The 24,149-nt window shown below is 39.5% G+C and overlaps 1 protein-coding gene across 4 annotated transcripts in view; it reads right to left on the bottom strand.

Annotated features, from left to right (window-relative positions):
• Positions 1-3,495: 3,495 nt before the first annotated feature.
• The window catches only part of col11a1a (collagen, type XI, alpha 1a), an 84,477-nt gene continuing 63,823 nt past the window's right edge, over positions 3,496-24,149 (bottom strand). For all 4 annotated transcript variants that reach the window (XM_080489457.1, XM_080489459.1, XM_080489458.1 and 1 more), the window contains 18 exons: positions 23,685-23,738; positions 20,230-20,337; positions 19,789-19,842; positions 19,640-19,693; positions 17,590-17,643; positions 15,137-15,190; positions 12,690-12,797; positions 12,302-12,355; positions 11,859-11,912; positions 11,075-11,182; positions 9,368-9,421; positions 9,200-9,235; positions 9,049-9,102; positions 8,716-8,962; positions 8,063-8,175; positions 7,551-7,619; positions 5,587-5,820; positions 3,496-4,229 (listed from right to left, as the gene is read on the bottom strand). In XM_080489457.1, the coding sequence (XP_080345583.1) occupies positions 4,083-4,229; positions 5,587-5,820; positions 7,551-7,619; positions 8,063-8,175; positions 8,716-8,962; positions 9,049-9,102; positions 9,200-9,235; positions 9,368-9,421; positions 11,075-11,182; positions 11,859-11,912; positions 12,302-12,355; positions 12,690-12,797; positions 15,137-15,190; positions 17,590-17,643; positions 19,640-19,693; positions 19,789-19,842; positions 20,230-20,337; positions 23,685-23,738 (1,656 nt within the window). In that variant the 3' untranslated portion in view covers positions 3,496-4,082. The remainder of the gene's footprint in view (positions 4,230-5,586; positions 5,821-7,550; positions 7,620-8,062; positions 8,176-8,715; positions 8,963-9,048; positions 9,103-9,199; positions 9,236-9,367; positions 9,422-11,074; positions 11,183-11,858; positions 11,913-12,301; positions 12,356-12,689; positions 12,798-15,136; positions 15,191-17,589; positions 17,644-19,639; positions 19,694-19,788; positions 19,843-20,229; positions 20,338-23,684; positions 23,739-24,149) is intronic.

Genomic DNA, 24,149 nt, shown 5'->3' with positions numbered 1-24,149 from the left:
AGTCCTCGGGATCAGTGGATGTGAACAGATTACGCAGCAATCTGAGGATCACACAGGGACCTCAGAGTCACAGTGGGCTTTAAGTGGAGCTGAAATACTCATTTGAGACAAGAGGGCAGCAATCAAACTCACCTCACATTCTCCTGGGCTGTAGTTTTCATCTTCGTCTTTTGAAAAGCTCACAGCTCAATGTATATTTTTACAGGCCAAAATCGCGGGCCTCTTCTTATATACAGTAGGCTGCATGAAATCTTGTCACGCATGTATTTAAAGTCAGATATTCGCAGGTGATATTGTTGGGGTGCATCGTCGGAGCTCTCTGTTGAGCAGGATTAGGTGCTTTTCTTGTAAAAGTATTATAAAATGGAGTCTGATTGTACTGGCAGTACACTATCTGATTGCTGGAAATTACTTTTTGACCACATTTGACTAACTGTGGATCAACTCAAACTGTATTCTCCTTTTATATTCTAATGTCACCTATACTAGAGGTAATTTTTGGCTATTTGCAATTAGTGATAAAGAGCAGGTGGGAAAAAAAAAAGCCTAAATGTCAGCAACAAACAAACTGCGAGGGTTTAATGTTAGTGGTAGATGGCCTACTGAGTCACACCATGTTTTGTATTACTCAATTACCATAATTTTGTTTTCAAGTATAACAAGAATAACGTTCTTCATGATGTCCCGCAAATAAATGCAATTTAGTTGAAAGGGATTTAATTGAAAACATTTCCAAGTCTGGGAGTTATCAGTGTCTCAATGGTGGACTCCGATCCCCCCCACAGCAGCAGCTCCTCTGGTTTAAATGAGGTAAACAACCAGACTGAAAGTTTTTCACATTTAATACCGACAAGTTTCTCCAGATCCAACTACAATTATCGCTAACTCAGCAATGTTGCTGATTGGACGGTGGCAAAAATGTATATTTCTGTTAATATGCAATCGCTTAATGGTGACGTGACGGTTAAATGTCCATAGTTCAAGTTCAAATGGGTATTTGCATGTTCTGAATATGCAAATGTGTGTTCAGAAATATGCATTTAAGGTTGATTGACACTAAATTGTCCGTCGGTGTGATTGTGAGTGGTGTAACTAATAAGTGCATGCAATCAGAGCTTCACATGAGATTTCCACTGCTGCCATGACATTTAAAGTTGCCTTTTCCTAAACTGTACAAAAAGAAAAATAATACCCAACCCCCACCACTTTTTCAAAATAAACTCTGAGCTCTGATTTACAATTTGTGTATTTCCCAAATCGCAAATAGTCCGTATATGCTTCAAAGATTGATGCCTCTACAAATTTTCAGCGCAGCATATACAGTTGGGAGCATCTCTACATGACAGATGGGTTATCGCCAGATGTACACTTCATTTTTACTATTCCTCAATGCCGCACCAACCCAAAGCAGAGCATTAAGCATGCAGGCAGAGTGCTCGGTCAGCACAACCAGGAACTGAGTGGCAATCATTTTAAAGAGCAAACCTGGCTATCTACTGTAAGCAATCCTCAGGAAAAGACCTGGAAATCTCAACGCATCAACCGGCTTTTTTTGACACCTTCCAATCACCTGTTTTGGTGAACAGCTTCTGTGGGGCCTTGAAAACAATGGGAAGATGATCAGACTATGAGAAGATGTAGGCAGGTAAAATAACCTTAATTCAAACTGCAATCGTGTGTTCAGTGAGAGTCAAAGCCATCATTTTAGATTTGCCTGTGAGCTCGGCTTTAGTTCAGCAACTCAAACACAAATATCAAAACAAATTTCACAGCGAAAAACTTTAAAGTAAAAGGAAGTCTCCAACTAAGGGAATTCGAGACAAGAGACAAAAATAAATTCAAACGTCAGAAACACAGTCTGGACGTGTTATTTTTTTCATATTGCATTGTGGAGGTATCTGCAGCGAAACAGTGGATAAATATCTGTGAAACTCAAAGGTATTTAGGATTTGCAAGGCTTTAAGTGGATCTGTGTTTTCTGTTCAAAACATTCCCTACTTGATAAGCCAGACTCCCGATTTGCAATATGGCCGGTTTCAATTTTATACGACAAAAGAAAATACTGCGAGGCTTTGATTCGGCACGAGTGAACCGGTTTACTGTGAGAAAATAGATTTATGAACTTTGGTGTTTAGTAGAATACTTTACTAACCGTGTCTATGGTGTTGCGGTGGTGTCCTGCATTCAAATACAACTTAGAATCCTTGAGTTACAGCTTCTGTTGTGGTATTACGATTTAAAAGTACTTTTTAGCTTTTTCCTTCTCATGCAGCTCTGTGTCACATAGGCTAAGATAATGATGCAAGCTCACATCCCACTCAATCCAGCTTTTACATCTTTTGTGTATAATGAGCCTTGATGTTTTTCCCCGTCTGAATGGGGGGGGGGGGGGGGGGGGGGGGGGTATTTAGTGAAGTTAAGTGATTCTGTGAGAGGAAGAGGTTCTTGAATAGTCAGATGCTTTCTACAGTCAGTTACATGGCTCCCAGCGAACCCTTCTCTTAAGCAGAGGAAACTCAGCATGAGATAGAGGTACATTTAAATATGAAGGTAGGTAGGTTATTTTGCCATCCATCCTATGCAGAAAAAAAAAGAAAAAAAAGAAAGATGTCTTATTCAGGTTTGCATTCATGTACTCAGAATGAAAGCAAATTACTGTAAAATGGTACTTTATTGGTTTCAAAAGAGATGGAATTGCACCAGCCCAGAATCTTTGAACATATCCTTGATTTAAAGCATTTGACAAGTACAGTAGGTAGAGCCACTCGACAACTATCTTACACAAACCATTGAGACATTCAGTCCACCGTTGTTTAGAATCCAGTTTTTAATATTTAAATGAACTATAAAAAGCACATTAAAACATTTTCTCATTTTAGTTACAAAAATGGGTCACCGCACGGGCTTCTCATTGCATTCACAGAAGGATTTTGAACAGTGGATGTCTAACAGTTAACATATTTCTCTCTTTAAAAAAAAAAAAAAATTCCCCACCCAAAATATATAAACTTAATTGCTTAACCAAGGTATATACAGGGCAAAGCATCCTTGCATCTTAAAGGTTATCAAGAAAGTTTGAGGTATACAACCAAAAAAAAAAAAAGAAGCCTGTCAGAAAATGAAACGGAAAAAGAAAAAAAAAAAACAACAAATAGAATTAAATAAAGGAAAAAAACATGAATGCCATGATTGTGTCCTACGAGCACAGGATCACAACATTAGTGGGAGATGTTTCCATATTCGTGCTGATGTGATACTTCCAGCTGTTTCTTCTGTGGTCACAAGGGAAACACAGCAAATAACCTCAAGCTTTGGACTGTCAATATATACAAAGGGCATACAGTCTAATTTAGCAAAAGAGAATCGTTTGAATGCTCACTTTTATTTGCTTCATGACATGTACACAGTATGTTGAAGAAATACCAGGATAGTTTTTTTTGTTGTTGTTAGATTTAATAATGCATTTTTTACACTGCAAATCTCTTTGAACCAACATTAAAAATTAAAGAGCCAAAAGCAGAATCTGATACACATGCAAGTTTTGAAAGTGGATTCAGAAATAACAGTATTGTACAAAATAATAATTACAGTTTTTTTTTTCTTAATAATTATCAAAATACACCTTCTTTCATAGCACCTCTTTATACTTTTGTGTGTGTTTTGAACAAGCACCATTGTAGTTGTTGTCATACAGCACCTGGAGAATCCAGAGAGGAGATTTGTGCCCCCTTATGTCGCCTGACCCCCCCCCCCCCCCTCCTCTTGGTTACCTCCGATTCACCCTCCTCTGCCACGCATTCGAATGTCCTCCACCTTTGCTCCATAACGTGGTTAAGTCGTGTGGTTCGAGCCCTACAAGGGCAACAAGTATTTTCCTGGGTTACACGTACATACATGAAAAGACATGTTTGCTACACCATCTCTTATTCAAAACTTGCATGTGGCATAGACAAGGGTGGGGGGCTATAAACGGGGCTTGGTGGTAAACAGAACGTCTGAACTTGACTTTCTTTGCTTGGCCCCATCGAGTCCTTTAAAAAAAAAAAAAAAAAAAATAACAATAATCTTTTTTGTTTTTTAATTTAGCCGAGGAAGCAGACGGGTCCCACTTCGAATCCAAACTTCTGGTTCGGGTCCCCAAAGTCAGTCAACATGACATCAACAATTGGAACCTGGTCGATTTTCGGAGTATTAATCTCCATCACAGTCTTTCCGTAGCCCTTCCTTGTCTGCAAGAGGGAAACAAGAAAATGAAGATTAGTACAAAAATGAACTTCATTTGATTTCCAGCAGCTCAAAAGTATGTGCTCACGGTGCAGTCAAGCAGCTCCTGGTGAATATTTGGTGATAAGTGGCTGAGAGAAATTGGGCTTTTCACAGTTCTCATCAGTTGCTATCACTGCTGCCCGTTAATCCCGGTTTCATTGGTATTTCATTTCAGGAATAAAAGTCCAATTCAGAGAGTGCAGACTATCGAAGTACAGGGTGCACGTTTCTAAAGTGTTGTGGGCGGGATTGAAAATCAAAAAGAGTCATTAAATTAAATTAAAATGCTAAAATAAGTTAGAGTTATAAGTTTATTAGGTATGACATTTGCAGAAACTCCTCACATCTGATCACATCATGAACCGCTAATCTGATTAAATTGCTAATCTGATTAAAATGAAGTCATGGAAAGACTTTCCGATTATATTAAATCAGTATCATATTTAAAATGACATTGAACGCATTTTTTTTGTCTTCGTGCATTTAGTATTATATTTACACATATATAGCATTAAACTAAAATAAAGCTGAATGTTCTCTGCTTCTGTTTTTTTTTTTTACCAGCTAAATCTTCACGTTCAGTGTCTGATACATTCCCTATATCTACTTTATGTTGTCAAGCCTAACCTGCCAGGTTCTGCGTTGTTTTTCAGCGACAGTGATTTTCACTAAAACTGCTGCATCTCTCCTTCTGAAATGTGACGCATCTCAATGATGCCTTCATCTTATGCTCATGAATAACCTCACTATATTGACTTTCACACACTTAGTGAATCTAATCTTGGAAGCTGTTATCTACTGCACTGTTTATTTTTTTCATTCCATTGACGGATGTCTGTTTCTGTGAATACATGTTTTTTTTTAAGTTTCTATCATCCATACTTTTTTTGGGCAGTTCTGAATCCTGCAAGTGAAATCACACAAAAATAAATCAATCTTACACTAATACTATTAAAGACCAAAGCAAAACTACACTTACAAAAAAAGCTAATCTGCTCCAAAAAAACTAATCAAAACTATCTGAGTGAAAACTAAAACCTAAATTCTTATTACCTTCCTAAATTGGCGAAAAGGGATCGATAAACCTGCCTGAACTAACTTAGAATATTCCTATTTGTGGTCGAATCCCGCAAGCAACTTGATTTTTAATCAGCACAGGATGAAATCTGCCAATAATCACGGCGAAATAAAATTCTCATGAATTATTTGATAGTTGAGTTATTTGCGTTGCTTTTACTGCCACATTTTGAATGATGCCAGCCTGAATCAGTCCTCTCTCTCGGCTCATGTAATCGAGGGGTATTGATCGGCGGTGCTCACCGCGCATCCGTCAGAGATGGCCGCGATGTACGGGTTATTGTCGTATGACATCTCCTCGTCGTTGGCTCCCAGGAAGCGCAGGGCCTTGTCGTAGCTGTCGCTGGAGGCGTCGTGCCACGCCACAGACTGGTGGCAGCTGTAGGTGAAGTTTTGCCTGGCCGAGGCCGTCAGTAGTCTGAGGAAGGTCATCTGAACCATGTTTATCGAGTTTCCATCGGCGTCAACGTAGGAAAACTGCGAAGGAGACACACACACACAGAGGGGTCTTTTCAGTTTTATACTAACGAGATAGAATAGGCACCGTTTATCCCGACACGACATGCTGACATGAATCAAATGAGTGAAAACAGACAAAATATGGCCAAGTGAATTTTGATTATAATACACAGAAAGTCTTTCTCAGTTACTTTAAAATATACTCTATGTACATTCAACTCTCAAAAGGAGCACTTACTACACTTATAGTTTTAATTTATATTATTATTCGTATTACTATTATCATATATTTGTAGAGAAATTGGTGTAAGCAATAAAACCTACGACTAGAAAAAAAGGCATCCTGGAACTTCTGAAAATTTTGTTATCCAACTGCAGTCGCTTTACGTAACACAACAAAAGACAACTAATGTGCAGTATGTTGTTTAAGTGGACCAGTGCAATGGAATATGTGATGAGTATCTGCTTGTTTTTATTGCCTATATTTTTATATTTTAAGCAGTTCTTATTTGTACATTTTATTGATTGATTTTACGATGTACAGATAGGTTGGAGCTTTTTTAATTTCATTGTAATTGTTACAATGACAATAAAGATTCTATTCTATTCTATATATACTACAGTCTGACAAATGCAGTTATTTGGCCAATATTGTACTGCAACAACGTATTAATGGACTAATCCGAAAAAGGCATGAAATACTTGAATTATTGTAAAATAAGGTGTTGAGGAAAGTTTTCAGTTTAAGGGAACCGATTTATGATATTGTTTATATTAAGCTGGCAGTGACTGACAGTTCAAAGACATAACATTAGAATAAAGAAGCTGCTAATGGATCTCCTCTATGAGAGACGGCTCTTTCCTACCGTGTACAGATTACTGAAACACCTACACACCGCACGGCGCTCTGACGGGAACATTAACTTTGTGTGAACCTCGTCTGAACATGTGCATTAAAGGCCGTCTGAGCTCAGAGCCGGGAGATATACACTGTACTTCTAATCCCTGGTAGCGGTCTGTCACAGTCGCTTCTTTGAAGACGCATCCCCCGTGGAAACGTATACAGCGTGACACCATTTTGATGGCGCAGGACAAACTTGTTCCTTATTCTACAAGACCTATCTGATGTTTACGGGGAGGCTTCAACTGTTCAAGGGCAGAGCGAGAACAAGTGGAATGCTAAAATTCTGAGGAAGTCTGCTTGAATCCTCTGTGATGTTTTATTGATACCTACATATATGTCACTTGGAGGATTTTAAAGTTTGAACAAAAGCCGAAAATAAAGCACTGATTTAGAACTGTGCATATTTTGTCCCTAAAAGGCATTCTCAGTTTGGGCCTTGTGTCTAAAATATGAATATGCTTCAACTTCTGGGTCAACTTAGATTTCTTCATGGAGAGCAACTTTGGCTCACTCCTTCACTATTTCATGGGAGGTGCAGTCATTTCGCAGATAATAATAATAATAATAATAATACATTGTATTTGTAACGCACTTTACACTTAAACAATCTCAAAGTGCTACAGAAAAATAGAAAAGAAAAAAAAAGAAAAGAAAAAGAAAAATTGTTAAAAGAAAAGGTAGGTCACGTTTAGAAAAGTCTGTTAAAGTTTAAAAGGGACACATAAAACATAAAAAAGAAAAAAAAGGCTTTAAGATCCTGAACAGGTACGTAGGACATGCAGGAGAAATGATAGAAGTAAAAACTCAGCTGGAGGAGGAGATGACAGAAGAACATCTGACTTACTATTTTACCACGCTTAAATTCACTAAACCATGAACCCGGGACGTCTTTGGGCCACGAAGATATTCTGACCTGCGGAAAACAAAACAAGGCACTGCATATTAGTAACAGCTATTCTTCTTGTGATTCATGCACGGCACATGGAAAAAGAGTTTGTTGTGTGAAGCCGGGCCTCAAGGGTCGCCTCAAAGTTTAGCATCCGCGAGCAGCAGATAAACCTGTTTGTGATTTTTTAATATCTTTGAAATATCATTTGCACAAACTTCATAGAGTTAAACAGTTCTGTAATATTTGCCTTTCGGTGGTATTTCAGCTGTCTGTCGAAAAAAGTGGATATCAGATGTGTACAAGTTTAGTCCTGAGGCAAATCTAGAAGCTTCACTTAACAACTGCAGCATTGGGCTGTGCTGTCTGCCGATGTGCCGCTAAAACATGATGGCTTCATTTTCGACAAGAAGCGATGATTAGAAAAGCGGAGGGATGTATCTGGAGGGTATAAATCCAAAGTCACTTACTCCATTGGACTTCTTATCGGGATAGATGCAGGTTTCACCCCCAGCAGTGAAGTTACAGTAGACTTTGAAAGAATCCCCCGAGCAGCCTTGGTTCGGATCAATCCAGTACTCGCCTGGGGAAAACAAAGAAGACTCAAACATCCTGTTCAAGCGATATCCGTGGAAAATGACACAAAGCTCTGTTGCTAATTTCAATGTGCAGGCTTTCCTGATGAAATTCTGCCGCTCGTTTCCATGGCTTTCACATGCCAGGATAAAGAAGTGTTAATAGGCCTGAAGGAAGGTACAATTTGTTTCCTCAAAGGGAGAGAAATGCAGCAATTATGAACGCAAAGCAATTCTTTCTTTACAGACAACTTTGTCTGTCTGATTAATTAGCACACTTTGCATGATGATAATAAGACCGAAGGCCCACGAGTCACGTCTCAGTTGTGCTCTGGAGGAGTGGTTCGGGATGTTTAGTCTAAAAGAATTTAAAAGGCACAGAAGAGTACATGGTTGAATCAGAATAACTCGTTGTTTGCTGGTTTGTTTTGCCTCAGAAGAATGAGTTTGTCAGAAAAACCGGTGATCAATAAGTCCATGAAGCATCTTAGTTGGGGACAATCTGATGATCGTTTTAAGTTCAACCAAGCAGCTGAGTTGCATCGTACCATCGGGGAACTCGGGGTGGCAGAGCTGGAGATCCTTGCATGTCCTGGCGGGGTTGTTTTGCGTGCCCATTGGGTATTTCATGCGTTCAATGTCCTGCTTGAGGTTGTTGAGCGAGCCAAAGATGTCCTCCATGCCCTCGCCATAATCCATGATGGTGCCGGCTGCGTCGGACTGCATGTCGCTGGAGCGCTTGGTCTTCTTGGGGGATTGGATGGGCAGTGGCTGGATGACTTCACCTGGTGGGCCCTGTGGGATGTGATAGGAGAAACAGTTATAGTTTTCTATTTCAAGAAACACTACAGTTACCATGAAATCGTTGCCTTTGTACTCACAGGAGGACCTGGAGGACCAATGGAACCCGTGTCTCCTTTAGGACCAGCAGGACCCTGGAAAAGAAAAAGAAAGACATAGATTATCCAAGCTGGACTTGGGGAGGATCATTAATATATCCATAAATGTTCAGAGAACTGAGACATTACTTACACTTGAACCCTTGGTTCCTTTAGGACCTTGAGGACCCTGAGAAGCACCGGACATAGCAAAGCAAAATCATTATATAATCAGAGTAGAATCTAAAATAATTTTAGGGCAATCTAAGCTCCAGGCAATCAATTTAATCCCCAAAAAGTATTTAATAAGTAAAATACTTACAGGCAGACCCGGAGGTCCTGGAGGACCAAGTGGACCTGAAGATCCACCAACACCCTGAAAAACATAAAAAAAAAAAAAAAGGATTCTGAACTGAAAGTTTTAAGAACAAAAACACAGCTATCATTAGGAGCTATAAATAATCGATAGAAAAAAAGCTGGACTATGATGAATGCTTATGGGTATCAGATGAGGCTACTTCTTCAAATATAATTTTTTTTTTCACCTTATCGGTCAATTTTAATGGACAACATAGGACCAGAGGAAACTTTTTGAAGTCCTTGTGCTCTGACAAAAGGGGGACATTATGATTTGAGTAAGCCAAATCTCCATCCAAAGCATTGCCTTAAATCACTGGCCAGGGCAGGATGAAGGCCACAGCAGGACAGGCTCCTCAGTCATTCTGCAATGTTTATTTAAAAATGGATGGAGGCTGTCGGCAGTCCTTTATCAAGAGCTGAGCGGGGACCTTCGCTCAGTACTGTTACTCATTTAAAAGGAAAGATTGTGAAGAAGAAAAAAAAATGCAGGGGCTTCAAGTGAAATGGCATCGGTTGACATTATCACGATTGGCATTAAATATACAGGAAGAATCACTCTGACAAATAAAAAAAATATGGATAATGGTGCTACAGTATTCAGGAAGTTCATTGAAAAAGAAAATATACATATATGCAGAGACTACACAGGAACTAAAAATGTTAGTTAAGATAGAACATAAGACAGAGGTGTCAAACGTTTCACTTTAGCAGCCATGTACAGCCCAACTGCATCTTGAGTGGGCTGGACCGGTAAAATAGTTCCATAATAATCTTTAAATATAAAGTTTAAAGTTTAATTTTGTTGTGGCGCAGAGTGTACATGGTGAAAATGATATTTTCACAAAAATCAATTAACATCGGAAATGACTACAATCTCAACATAAAGCCAATTCTAATGAAAACTTCTGGTGTGAAATACAGTGAAATCTCCCAAAAAACGTGTCTTATCGCTGTTGCATTATGCGTGTTTTTACAAACTCACCCTAACAGAATGGCTTTGGCCGGTTTTGGCCCATGGGCCTTATGTTTCACACCTCTGACCTAAGAGCTATGTTTAATCTGCTTTGAACATTTTAAACAACACAGGTAATCTAATGCTTAAAAACCAAGACTTTGTCACTGTTTCATTGAGTAGTTCTGAGCATTGGAAAGCTAATGTTGCTCTCCATTTTCCTTATAATATTCTGAACTTACAATGGTTGTCACTTACTCTGGAAGGCCAGACGACCGTATGTACATATCCAGTAACGCCGCTCTTTCTGAGTAGAGCTATAAATGTTACGTCACACTGTGTAACATGACAGCGTAGCTTTATCTTCACAGGGTCTACTGTAGCGGCGCTGCATACACGAGTCTTTAAAAGAGGTGAAAGGCTTCTACGTGCTGTTAAAGCAACTTTACGACCCTGCTTATTCAAATGCAGCCATCTTGAAATCGAAACTCTGTCCTGTGTGACTTTACTGTCTGAGTCCTGACTGGAAGTTACGAGCCTCGAGGCGGTGTAAGCTGCAGAGTAACGCAACGTCGTTCTCAATTCAGCCTCGTCAACAACAAGCGACTGTGGCAAGACCCGCGGCCACATCGGAAGGGCAAATGAGCTGAAAATGGCAGGAGCTGGAGGGCAAATGGCCTGCAGACCAGTGTGGGAATGGAGTCATCGATCACTTACGCTGTCGCCCTTGCCACCAGAAGAACCCTGTGGCCCGGGCAAACCGCGGTCTCCCTTTTCTCCTTGCTCACCAGGGGGTCCGATCAGACCAATCAAACCGGGGTGACCCTGCGGGGATGAAACGGACAACACACAGCAATGACTGTTTGTGCACTCAAAGGGTGAAGTCGGCGCGCGTTTCTGGCAAAGGCAACAACATTTTCTTGCACCACGCAGAAACGCCCACGACAGGCTAAAGTTTCACCACAGATCAAATCCTCCGGGATTCTAATTGAAATGTCTCTCCTACAACACGTACAGAAGGAGGCCAATTCAGAGGAGCAAAATAGTGACTTTGAGATAGGCGCGCTCAGACGGGGCACCGTTAAAAAGCCACAACATGCGTCGCGGTGAATTCATTGTGTGCTTTTCAAACTGTTCTCTCTCGAGCCATCGTGCTAATGTGGGACGGAAGGAATTCATATAGAGTAATGTGCGCTGCCTGAATATCCCGTGCAAATATATTTCACCCGAAAATTTGACAATGGCAACAAAAGAACGTGATAGATTACAGTAATACATCAAATCCAGCAGCTCATTCAATCCTGTTAACATGTTTTCTCTTCCAGCAGCTATGACTGAAACTGCTGAGTTATATTGTTGGAAAGTCTAAAGTCTGAACCAAATCTTTCCCCACGGTTTGATTTTTTTTCTTTTTTTCAATTTCCACCCCATCTATTTCAAACTTGAGGAATTAATCCAGCTTGCAATCATACAGAAGAAAAAAATAATAGCCTCTACTCACCTTTTCACCCTTCGACCCTGGGTCACCTTTCAGACCAGGCAGACCGGGAGGACCCTGAACAACACAGATGAGGTTAGAAAATCTATGATGACTATCATCAGACAGTTTAAGGGAAGTGGCATAAGTAGTGAACAGACAATAGAAGGAAAATTGCCAGTCAAAATAAAAAATCTTCCAAGAATGTTTTGACTTTAAAAGCCAAGCTGTGATCTCAAGTAACACGGGGAAAAAAACGGAAAGAAAAGACATGTTTAATCACATTTAATCTGTATGCTGGACTGAGTTCAGTCAAACTTAACTTGAAAAATATAATTACCAATATTAGCTCTTTCAGAAAAAGAAAAAAAAAAACCCTCCTTCATTGAACTCCCAACCTAGTTAGATAGATAAATAGAGATAGTGCGAGGGCGTGAGAAAGAGCAAGAGATATTGTGAATACTAACCATGGGGCCTGGTGGACCATCTTGTCCAGGGGAGCCGGGCAGTCCTTGTTCACCCTGTGAAGAGCCGTTCAATTGTTGTGAGCATTATAGGCTGCTGTATTTTCTCTGGTCTGTCATTGATTTTCTGTGCCCAGCATGATGATTAATAGCCCAAACAGGGAAGAAAAGTGTGCTGGAATAAACAAGAGAAACTAAAGTATAAGCTAAATGGGAGTATTGATTATCCCATGAAGTCAATCATCATGCCTTGGTTGTACTTTTCTTTAATGTGTGTGCACTGTGTGTGTGTGTATGTGTGTGTCTTCCTTTTAGCAAGCATGTCTCTCCCAGAGTAATGTTGAATATCTATGCACAGGGAGGGATAATTGTTGAGGGTCAAATAACTTACAACAGGGCCAGGGATCCCACGCAGACCCTCGGGACCAGGCTTTCCTGGAGGTCCTTGTGGGCCGACAGGTCCAGTTTTACCAGATGGACCCTCGGCACCTGCCTCACCCTGCAGGAGGAGAAAGAGACGATCTCATTGCATGGCTTGAACTGTGAAGTAAGACTCAATACAAAAGTGCATCATTTATTACTGTTGATAATGATAATTTTGGGGATTATCAAGTTGTAGGATTCAGGTACTGTAAAACAGGATTTTAATAAAGAATAAAAAACCCTGTCTTAAAAACCCTGTCTTCCCCTTAGAGAGCTTTCACTCCGCTTCTATGACTCCCTACCGCCCCCATACCCCAATTGGTTGAACGCCTGACTTGAAAACATTTTTCACAATAAGAGATATTAAAAATGGCTATTTAGATGCAGAGTGATATGAAATTTAATATGAAATATCTGAAGTTTTCACAAATTATCTGTAGTTGTTGTAACGGTCCCGTTATGGGATTTGCACTTTAATGTTGTCTCCATTACACATAGTGAATTTTGTTGTGAAAATATGCGATTTAATAAAACAATTATTGGTTTTATGCCTTATCTATTTCTTTATCAGCATTATTTCCACCCAAGACATTTAAAAAATGTAATAAAAATTTGGGAAATTGATTTGCAAACTACAAAATATGTGGATGGAGCCTCGATTTCTCATCTGAAACTAAATGAAATGATCTACTTTATGCAAAAGAATCAAATTATATGACAGCTTCTGAATTCTGTGTCATGTGAATAACCTTCTAAATGAGAAGTTGGCTGCAGACTGCTTTGCGTTTTAATATATGCTGCAATGGGATGTGTAATGCATAGATCAGATGTATGGACTGATTTATTGAGCGTTCCCGATCCTTTTAAATAAGGTTCAAGAAAGTACAAGGAATGTATGATAGTAAATCCTGAAACACTTCAACTCCTCCAGATAATCAGGATCGCTACGAAGTCGCCATATTCGACAGCTGCGCCCTGGCCGACTTTTAATCTGAATGGCATCAGGATGCAAAGCGACTACAGAAATAAGACATCGAGTCTGAGCTGTGAGGTACTTCCAGATTACAGGCTTATTGCAAACCTGTAAGAACTCCTTGGATTTATTATAGCCACCGTGTATTCCAGCTGCAACGCTTTCTATCAGACGCCTCACACTTAAATTCCTCCTCGACTAAGTGTGTTATCCTGTTCCTTTAATGTCTGAGTTCCAGCGTGCAGAGTGATATATGCTCGGCGTTCGACACTACAAGGCTTTCTTAATATTTATCTACTGAAGGGGAAAGTTTCTCTCACTGGTCGCTGCAAATCAAATTTCCAGGGTGAGGGGGCGGGGTGCGGGCATGATTTGCGACATCATGGTTTATGAAGTGACCTTGATCCGATGATCAACTTGTACAAATATATTGAAGGAACCTGAAAGCTCCGATGCAAGAACATCAACTATGTGAGTTATGGTCATGTCAAGTCGTGTCACATCATTGTTCTCAGCGGAGAATTTAATGTCCTAATAAAAGGGTTTTTCACACTGCATTAGTTAGATGCAATTGATGAATATACCAGGTGAAGATATAGTTTTACTGTACACTTGTTTCTTCTAAATATTAAAAAAAATAAATAAAATGCCCTTGACCTCGGGATCTTTCCTGCTTCTGCCCTCGTCTAAGCTCCATGGTGCCCCCTACAGGAGGCTTGCCCCACACTTTGACATACAATATTAGGTAAGTAACAATGGTTTTCAAACATTTTCCATAGCCAAAACAATTACAGTTGTACATTTGAAACTGGAAAAAACTACAACAAATTGAGAATCTTCAGTTAGAACTCTAATATTTGTTATTCTTATTATATTTTCACATCATTATTATTATCATAGCTTATCTCTCTATCTATCTATCTGTCTGTCTGTCTGTCATCCACATCGAATAGATAAGGAAACATTAACTCAATTATGTTTCATAAACATTTTAGAACACATCACTATAATGGTGGTTGATGTTAAACTATCAAAATTTACATCTGTACCCATCAGAATTAGAAGAAAAACATATAATAATTCAAGAGAAATTGTTATGAGGTTTATTTTTTTGCCAAAAAACACAAAAACACCCCAACAACCTAGAAATCAAAACATGGTCATTTAAATACCTGAAGGCTGGACATAAATACCACTGACTTCTTCATCTGCCTTGAAATAAAGCCTCAGAACAATGCACGGAACAACTGAAGCTTAATTTTACTGAAATCGGCTGTGCCCATAAATTTCCATCTAATTTGCGATGGAAACTAAATTACGTCTGTGTTTTTGTGCTTTTAATTCCACGATGTGGGTGCAGGTGGGGGGGGGGGGGGGGTCGAATGGACTTGCTGAGATGGCTCCATGGCTCTACTGTGAGACGGATGAATCAATTTCCTTACCTTAGCGCCCTTCTCTCCTTGCCTGCCCTCTGAACCTGCAGTGCCCGGAGGTCCCTGAGGAGGACAAAACGCAGCATTAGCATTCAAACGTAACATCATCACGCATAAAATGTACCAAAACAATATCGCAAGAAACCTAAAGGATGCAAAATTAGCTCCGTTATTTCTTCTGTCATATGATTTCATCAACAAGAGAGTAGATGTTTGAATTTCAAACAAGAAGAGATCATCTTCCCGAGAGGTTTTGACGGATCATCTCGCTGGCCTTAATGGTATTCTATTCAATTTCACATTGAAGAATTGAAGAAGTGCCCCCGCTTGATAAATACTTGGTGCCTTTGAACATAGAAGACAATCCAATGTCATCAGATGTGCAATACTTCAGTAATGTCAAGATCTGTTTGAGTGACTCGCTTCAGCCTGCCCATAAAAGCATACATCCATGTACACACACACACACACACACACACACACACACACACACACACACACACACACACACACACACACACACACACACACACACACACACACACACACACACACACACACACACACACACACACACACACACACACACACTGGTAGGTCGTCCTTTTACTCTGGTCAGGCTATCCAAGACCCACAACAACTTCTTTCAACTCCCTCTTCAAAACCACTCTCCGTCCAAATTCCTCTCTGATCTGGCCGCCTCCAACCTGAGTGCTATTGAGTGAGAGCTCATAATGTGAGCTCGCCTCCCGTCTTGGAGCTTTCATCTTTTCCTCTTACTGGTGGTGAAGAGGCCCGCTCTTGATCAGCACAAAGAACCAATTCAGCTATATCTCAATACACAGCAGCCAGAGTCAATGGGTTGGGGGTTGGTTCTTCGTCTCAAGGTTGCTGCTGGAGCACCTTTTTAGTAATTTAGTCGGATCTGCGATGAAATTCCACGTCCTGATTGTTACCGTTTCTAATTGCACAAGACTGCCGGGAGAAAAGGTTAAAATAATTAGGTCCTGACCTGAACTTAATAATAATGAAAAAAAAACAACTCAGCCAGATGAGGTTAATGGCCTTTTTCCATAAAGCAAAGTTGAATTCATTGGCAATACTAAGACAGAGCTGCTCAGGCGGATTTATTCAGAATATCAGGATGGCTGAAACTTCCAACAGGAGGAATGCAGAGAGGACATAAAAAGGGTGTCCTAAATTACTATAGCTGTGGCGTTTTGTATTCAGAGGAGCGGCTTGTTGGAGACTACCTGCGATCATCGTTTTTTTTTTTTTTCCCCAGCAGTGAAAGACCTCAGTGTGATAAAAGGGCCTTTTTCCTTACGTTAATCCCTGGGCCATTTAGGTTCAGCATATGCTGATACCATACTAAATACTGAGAATATAAATTTCATTGGGCACATTAGAAAAGCAATCAACCCTGGTTTGAAAATGCATGACATGTCCTCCTCTCCCATTAGACTGAGCCCGGGTGACTTCCTTTAAAATGCAATACGCCACTCGCGATTGTGACTTTTCTCTCAAATTTAGGATATTTGCCATTCCATTTTCACTGGATTATGTTTGCTGCACAACCACATTGAAAAATATGTTGATCGTCATTAACTGCATTCTTTAAAAAAAGCAACTTACCCATAGAGAGGTTACGTTTGAACACTGTAGATTTAATATCATTTTCGAAATAACCACATTCAAGGATTAAAGCTTTTATCTCCTTCAACTTTCTTTGATGGACACCTTTGAAATCAATCCCTTGTTTTCCTCATAACCTCTTAACAACTTTACCACGTTCATGTTATGTTTTTGTTTCGTTCTCGCTGTCAGTCAGGCACACGTGGATCAATAATGTGTCAGACTTGCTATAAATCTCTGGCTCCTTCCCGAAGCCGCGAGGACGTGAATGAGTTTGATACCCGCGGCTTCTTTTTCCTCGTAATTTATTTATTTATTTATTTTTGGTAAGCCTTTTTCAATTTCTCGCAAAGTAAAAAAAAAAAAAAATGGATTCAGAATTTTCGTATCCTGATGTTCATCTCTCAATAGGCTTTTGGGGTGGCTTTTCTTCACAGAAACCAAAATGCCTTGACCCCTTAAATCCCCCACTCGGTTTTCGCCTCCAACTCGATTTGTAATGACAATGAATCTCTCCAGCTTTACTGGGAAAATTGAGTTGGTGAGGAATACTGGTGACTTGGTGTACAGATACACCGCCTCTTCTCTTTTTAAAAAATATTGCAGAAACGTTTAACTAGAAATTATTGAGTCATTGTGAACAAAAGAGAACGCTTTAAGCACTTAGAAGTTTAGCAACTCACACCAACAACGGGCCGATCAGACTGATCAATATTGAATTAGAGCTGGAAGGACACCAAGGATGCACACACACACAGACACACACACACAAACACACACACACAAAAAAAACAAAACCCATGTAGGTAAATGAACGACTGACTCACTCTCTTGCCAGGTGGTCCAGGTGGGCCAGCTTCTCCTGATGGGCCTGGAGGTCCCTGAAAAAAAATCGATGACATTACAACAAAGCACAACTGTTTATATTAACCCATGAAGCCACTGAATTATCCTGAAGACCTCACAGCATGCTACCTACAAATTATGCCAAGTCTGATAAAAGGAATTGGTACTATCCATATTTGGGCAATAATCAGACCCAGGATCCTGATGACAGCTACTGATCAACCACTGTATAATAACCTAGAATGTAAAAAATGGCCTAGAATGTAAACATTTACCAATAATGTAATAAAATTGCAAAAAAAAAAAGTACAACCATAATTGAGAGTTGCTTAGTATGTATCTTATCCACCATACCCATTTTCGATAAGAAAACTGCCCAAAATCTGCAAAAAATATCATTTATTTTCCAAAATATTTACATATTGTTACATTATTGGCTGCAGTTATTACATTTGGAAAATATATTTTAAATGCTACGTCAAACGTGTAATGACTTATTACGTGATTGGCAAAATGTTACTATGATAATGGATCAAATATGTGATTCCAGTTATTTATTTATAGTCTTTATTACATTGAAAAAACCCACAATTACTACCTTATTGGTTATTGGGTGTGTTTTTTTTATAGTTTACAATGGTAATAAAACAGCAATAAATTATTCATTATTCTGGATGACGGTTTAGTGACATATAAGTGGAAATGTTAAGATATATGCAGCATGTGTTTTTGCAGTGGCGACTCCCACAGGGGGCATTAAATCTATATTCCTTGTCAACACTCCAACCATTGCAGTTGACAAGATATTTCAAATGTCAAAACGTTAAGATACAAGTTGCAATATCAGAAAATATATTCTTGGAAAGCTATAATAAAGGAGGGATGAGGGGAGTCAACCCTCTTCAGTGATTGAAGCGACTTCACCAGCAGAGCGGATGAAACCCAGCAAATAATTGCATTGTTTTAAACATGCAAGGTGTGTAATGTATCAAGGGGAAAAGTCACGGTATCGACCCGAAAATACAATGTGCAATATTTACTTTATCTCAGGCTAAGTAGCAGACTGGTAAATGTCAAACTTTAAAATTAAATTCACTTTAAAATACTTTGTGGTTTTTAGCTGTTGGGATTCATAGGCGATGAAAGAAAGGGGAAGTCAGACAGGTAGATCCTTGTCAGTGCAAAGTCACAAGTATGATTATGTGTCCTTTTGAGTAATTTTAGAAAGTAGGTAATTTCACTCGTACTTTATTTAAACCACGTTGTTTCAGTACAACACAGTTGAAATGAAGATAAAACATTTTGATCTGAACATTTGTATCCAGCAGGATTATTCTATATAAAAAAATCCTAATCATATTTCCATTTACTTATCACAATGTATGCTAATATACTGTCTGAAAAAGATGCTTTGAATGTAGATCAGATAAGCTCCGATAAGATGTGACTTTTTCATGATAATTTCATTCACTGTGTAAACAGGCCTGTAACTGTCATACCTCAATAGTTTTACTCTATAAGCTATTTTATAATTAGTTTATTATCATTATTCATTTTTTGGGGGGATAACACTGAAAATTAGTATTCAATGAGTGGGTATATGCATTTTTTTCCCTTAAAGAGCAGTGAATCGTTGTACAAATCCGACCACCTTTATACTGTAGACGCTGTATTTTTGAGTTAAGGAAATAAAAAAACATAAATCCAAAATGGATCGTCCATGGAGAGAATGAAAAATGTAAATAAGTGCCTTTCAATGGCGTTTCACACGGGCCGAGTAGATTACGGTTTGGCTGTTACGTCTAATCATATTTAACGAATCTCTAAAGCAGCCGAGTCCATTTGCCCGACAACCAAGTGCAAAATGAATTAAAACGCTGCCTTGTAAATTATTTACTCAAATGAAATTATAGCTTTTACTAGAGACGGACTTGTGGTCGACTGTTACATTATAAAAGAAACAAAAGCAGCACTCATGAAGATCATTTGATTATATTATGAACTTGTGACCTTCGTGCGTAAAAGACTCACCGGTTGTCCGGATTCACCATCTTCTCCCTTCTCTCCTGCTTCTCCGTCGGTGCCCTGCGAAAAGAACATGCTCCGTAAATACACTTAATGCTCTTTAATCTACAAAATGTTCGATTCTACTATGGCTTATATTAACATTTCATACTCACAGCAACACCTGGCTCTCCGGGAGGGCCAGGGTCTCCTGGGAATCCGACAGGACCCTTTGGGAGAAAGAGCATTATGGCCATCAGTGGAAAAAATAAATGTACTCACACTAAAAAGTTCCCTGAGTGGAGGTATCAGGGACGGGGCTCGTCATTTAGTTTGTGATTTAGTCCTGATGTACCTGCACGCAAACCTCACAGTAATTTGATGGACTTGATGATAATGCAATTTTCCAAGAAAAGGCCTCAATGCATCCCATTACCATGCCGGCATAAAATATAATCTTCCTCAATAAAAAGGCTTTTTAGCACTTGAATATGTTCTCGGATGAAACCTTCCCGCCTTGGGGCTGCGGCGGATATTTCCTTTTAAAGTAAGGACATTGGAGCGTGAAGAAGTTGAAACCCCTCCTCGAAGATTTTAAAAGCATTCATTGGACTCACGGGGTTGCCCTTTGGACCGTCATCTCCAGGGGGTCCTTTGGCGCCAGCGGGACCTGCAGCTCCCGGTGGGCCGGCTTCTCCTTTCTCTCCTCGCTCACCTTTGGGCCCCTGCAGTGATAGAAAATGGGGGGTATTCATTACATCAGTACCACAAAGGGCAGTTTTTATTTATTTTTTTATTTTTTCAAGGGTGTACGCTGGGCTGAATGGGGAGCTGGAACCAGACATAGAATGAGGGGCGGCTGAAAGAAATAGGATCTGAAGATAATCCTGGTTTCGCAACAGAGGACAGCGACCCCACTACCAAGCATAGATTGTAAACACTGCTAAAAAAAAAAATAAAAAAAAGTGTTGATGTGTTTTTAAACCTTCAGATATGATGTGACTGCCCCTTCACAGTTCACACGAGGAAAGAAACAAGTCAGAGTGTCTTGCATTTTTAAAATGACTCAACATTAATGATAAACTACACCCCACTTGTGAAAAAAAAAAAATATGCAGGGCGTGATTTTTACGTCTTCCAGAAACCTGAAAACACCCCGTGTCTGGTATTTCATCATACAACATGAATGAGCTACTTGTTCTTTATCTTTACAGCATGAAAGAAATCCTGTCATCTGATGAGAAAATGCACTCCGGATTTGAATCTCGGCCTTGTCCTCTATGTCCTCGATTTTTTGATTTTTAGCTCGTCAGCTATTTCTGCTACAAAACACCGTTCAGAGGGGATCAATTACTTTTATCTACTGTATCGTTTTAACATCATAGCAGACATTCAGCTCAAGGCAACATTTTACAGCAGCACTCAGGGTGCAATTTGCCGGTTCGGATGGAGGGACACCCTCCCTGTCTGCTCTATGCAGCCTCCCCCTCTGCTTAATTACCTCTTACCGCACCGGGGGATCAAATGTGTCTCCCCTGCATGGCGATTAAAGCGACTTCGCCAGCACGCTGGACAAAACATAAAAAAAGTGTTCTGAATCAAAGTGAAGCTATACTAGATCAGGGGTGTCCAACATAAGGCCCGTGGGTCAAAACCGGCCCATAAGAGGCTCCAATCTGGCCAAACCACTCAGCAAGTTATATATAAACATGCATAATGCAACAGTGATAGTTTTCTTTGGGGGGACATTTCACCGTATTTTGCACCAGAAAGTTTCATTAAAATCGGCTCTATGTTGAGATTGCAGTAATTTTTATCATAAATTTTTTGGTTTCATGAAACTATAGACATGTTTTTTTTCTTGTCTGCATACCTCTACAACTATTGAATGACCGGAAGCTTCCCTGCAATAACGTTCCAATACTTGATCAAAGTCATGATCCAGCTGTTGTGCATTGTCTTTCGTTCATTCACAGTGTGTTTCACTATTTCTGTTGTTTCATGCTGTTTTCTTGTAAAGTTTCATGGGTTTTGTCAATGAAGTTCAAAGATCAAAGTTCAAATTTGATAGTTTGGCTTTGCAGTTCATGTCCTGCTGTTAAAGTCTTATAGGTTGTTATGTTACAAGGCTGTCTTGTGTTGCACTAAGAGCTCATAAGTCTGATTCATAAGTAAAATCTTACAATTCCATACAGTTATATCTTACACCCAGTTTCCAAACAAACACTGAAGAGTTAATGATAACCATATTGAAAAATTGCCCATTTTGCCTTAGAAAAAAAATCTCTCACTCCAAGTTATTGCGCAATCCCACCTGAGTAACATTTGTCATTTGAAATTTAAACAAACTGTGTAAAGTGGTGACACTGTAATCACACACACTTGTCACAAAGAACAAACTGGGATGTGTTTAGCAACTTTTGCGGCAAATAAGAGATAATATAGTATTAGAGTAGAACTGGATGAGCTGTATCAACAGGATTTCATAAGCGCTCGCTGAAATACAACCCATTCAGACACATTTCTAAGCTAGAAATCATGAAATATGTGTGATTTTGGTCAGTTTTCCACTTGTTCCTCAGACTTTACTCATACAAAATGGTGTCAAGGTCATACAGTTTCAGGTAAAAAATTGACACTTAAAACAGCTGTAGAGCTAAACTTTTCTACTTTTCAAGTATGAGTGAATGCCAGTTATATTATATTACTCAGAGTACATAGCTGCAGTCCTACTTCAGAACTGTGTTGTCCTCCAGTTTTCCTTTTATTTATTGCTGTATTTCATATTTATGCTTTATATTCATAATGGAGTGCAACACCTGTCTTGTTAGGTTGTGTTGAAATGCAATGAGAAATACATTTTGACTCAACTTTGATTGGTCTACTCCTGCCCAGTGGGCAATAGTTGATGTTATGTCAACGTCATATCCTGTTATGTTTCCTCACGTCCTCTATGGATATAATATTTCCATGTTTCATGTGGCCGTGTCTGAAATCGCTGTCAGTTTATTTATTATAGTATTTGTGATCATTGCATGTATGTGGACAAAAATTCTTATGTTTAATATTGAATGTTGCATTACTGAATGTTGTATTACATGAAATTATTGATATGTAGTTGAGCTGCATGCCGACTTTACAAACGTGAGTAACATCAGTGCTTAAATGGAAGACTACTAAAAAGCTTCTTATCATGCTCATGTATCTCTCCCACTGGAAATAGGCCATCTTTTCAATCTACTGTATCTCAATCATGATAAATGGGGCAGCAGAGATAAAAGAGTCATCAGTGGTGGCTGTAAAATCAACAACACAAAAAAAAAACACAACTTGCAACGTCTTTAAATCTTCTAAGATGAACTCCAATGTTCGTTAAAATAAAGTTTCAGTAAGAAAACAGCTATATGTGAACATATTGTTGATAAAAACACATCAAGTCTTCTGCTGCTGCCTCTTAAAAAAAAGAAAAAGAAAGAAAAAAGAAGCCCCGCTCAGCAAAGTGCCTGCTGTTTTCATGCCAAGTTGCTTCACGGTGGCTGCGATCATTGTTCTTTAGGGCAGAATCACCAGGCATATCCTCCTGGTAATTACGCCTTAAGAGTCTGGAAAGAGACTCAATTTGGCAGGCCATGTGGACAACGGGGTGCAAAGGAAAAGAGCCATGCTGAGATCACCAACAAGCCTAAATGTGAGGAGCAATTACTTTCCCTGTGATGAATACACGGTGTCACTCTGAAAACAACCTTGTCCCGAGATTGGATTTCGTTATGTATTCACCTAAGGCGATCAGCTAATGCTGCTATTTACCCAGGGATGACCTACAAATACACACTGCCGATGCCGTTACCTCTCTTAAACATAGAACTTTCACCAGCTGCGGCAGTTTGACAGGAAAAAAAAAGAACATTTTCAGATTATATTTTTGGATTGTCCTCAGGTCCAGTGCTGAGAACCCTCATGCTGAATAAGGATGGGCGATATGTTCACATCACACCTACACATGAAGAGCCGGCAATACTCTTTGGCCAGATGCTTTTTTTTTATTTATTTAATGTAAACAGAGCTCACTTACCCCAGTGCCAGACTCTCCAGGCGGTCCCGGGTTTCCAGCCTCACCTTGCTCGCCCTGTGGTGAGAGAAATGTCAGTGTCTATACACATAAACCTTCAATCTGACACATGGAGAGTCTCCTCAGTCAGACTAAAGAAAAAAAAATCTCCCATGGCAACAATGATAATGTGATAAAATTGACGATTTCCATTTGATCATTTGTCTCAATGAAATCTGAAAGTGTGCTTGATTACAGGAATGTTAAAACGACTGAATCCCAAGTGTTCGGAGCCCTTCATGTTTTATATTCCAGGGTAATTTTAACAACCGTGGTAAAGCAGGAAGTATTTATAGCGCGGTCGTCTGCCAAATGACAGTAAAATGGACCAGTCTTGTTGGAAACATTGTAAAACAGACACTAATAGTGTCAGAGCACTAACTCAGACAAAAAGGGCCAGGCGATATGAAACGAACAGACTTCAGCTAA

Source organism: Lipophrys pholis, assembly GCF_963383615.2.
Source record: "Lipophrys pholis genome assembly, chromosome: 20".
Taxonomy (NCBI): domain Eukaryota; kingdom Metazoa; phylum Chordata; class Actinopteri; order Blenniiformes; family Blenniidae; genus Lipophrys; species Lipophrys pholis.
The sequence above is the reverse complement of the archived record's forward strand: the minus strand, read 5'-3'. Positions and strand labels throughout refer to the sequence as shown.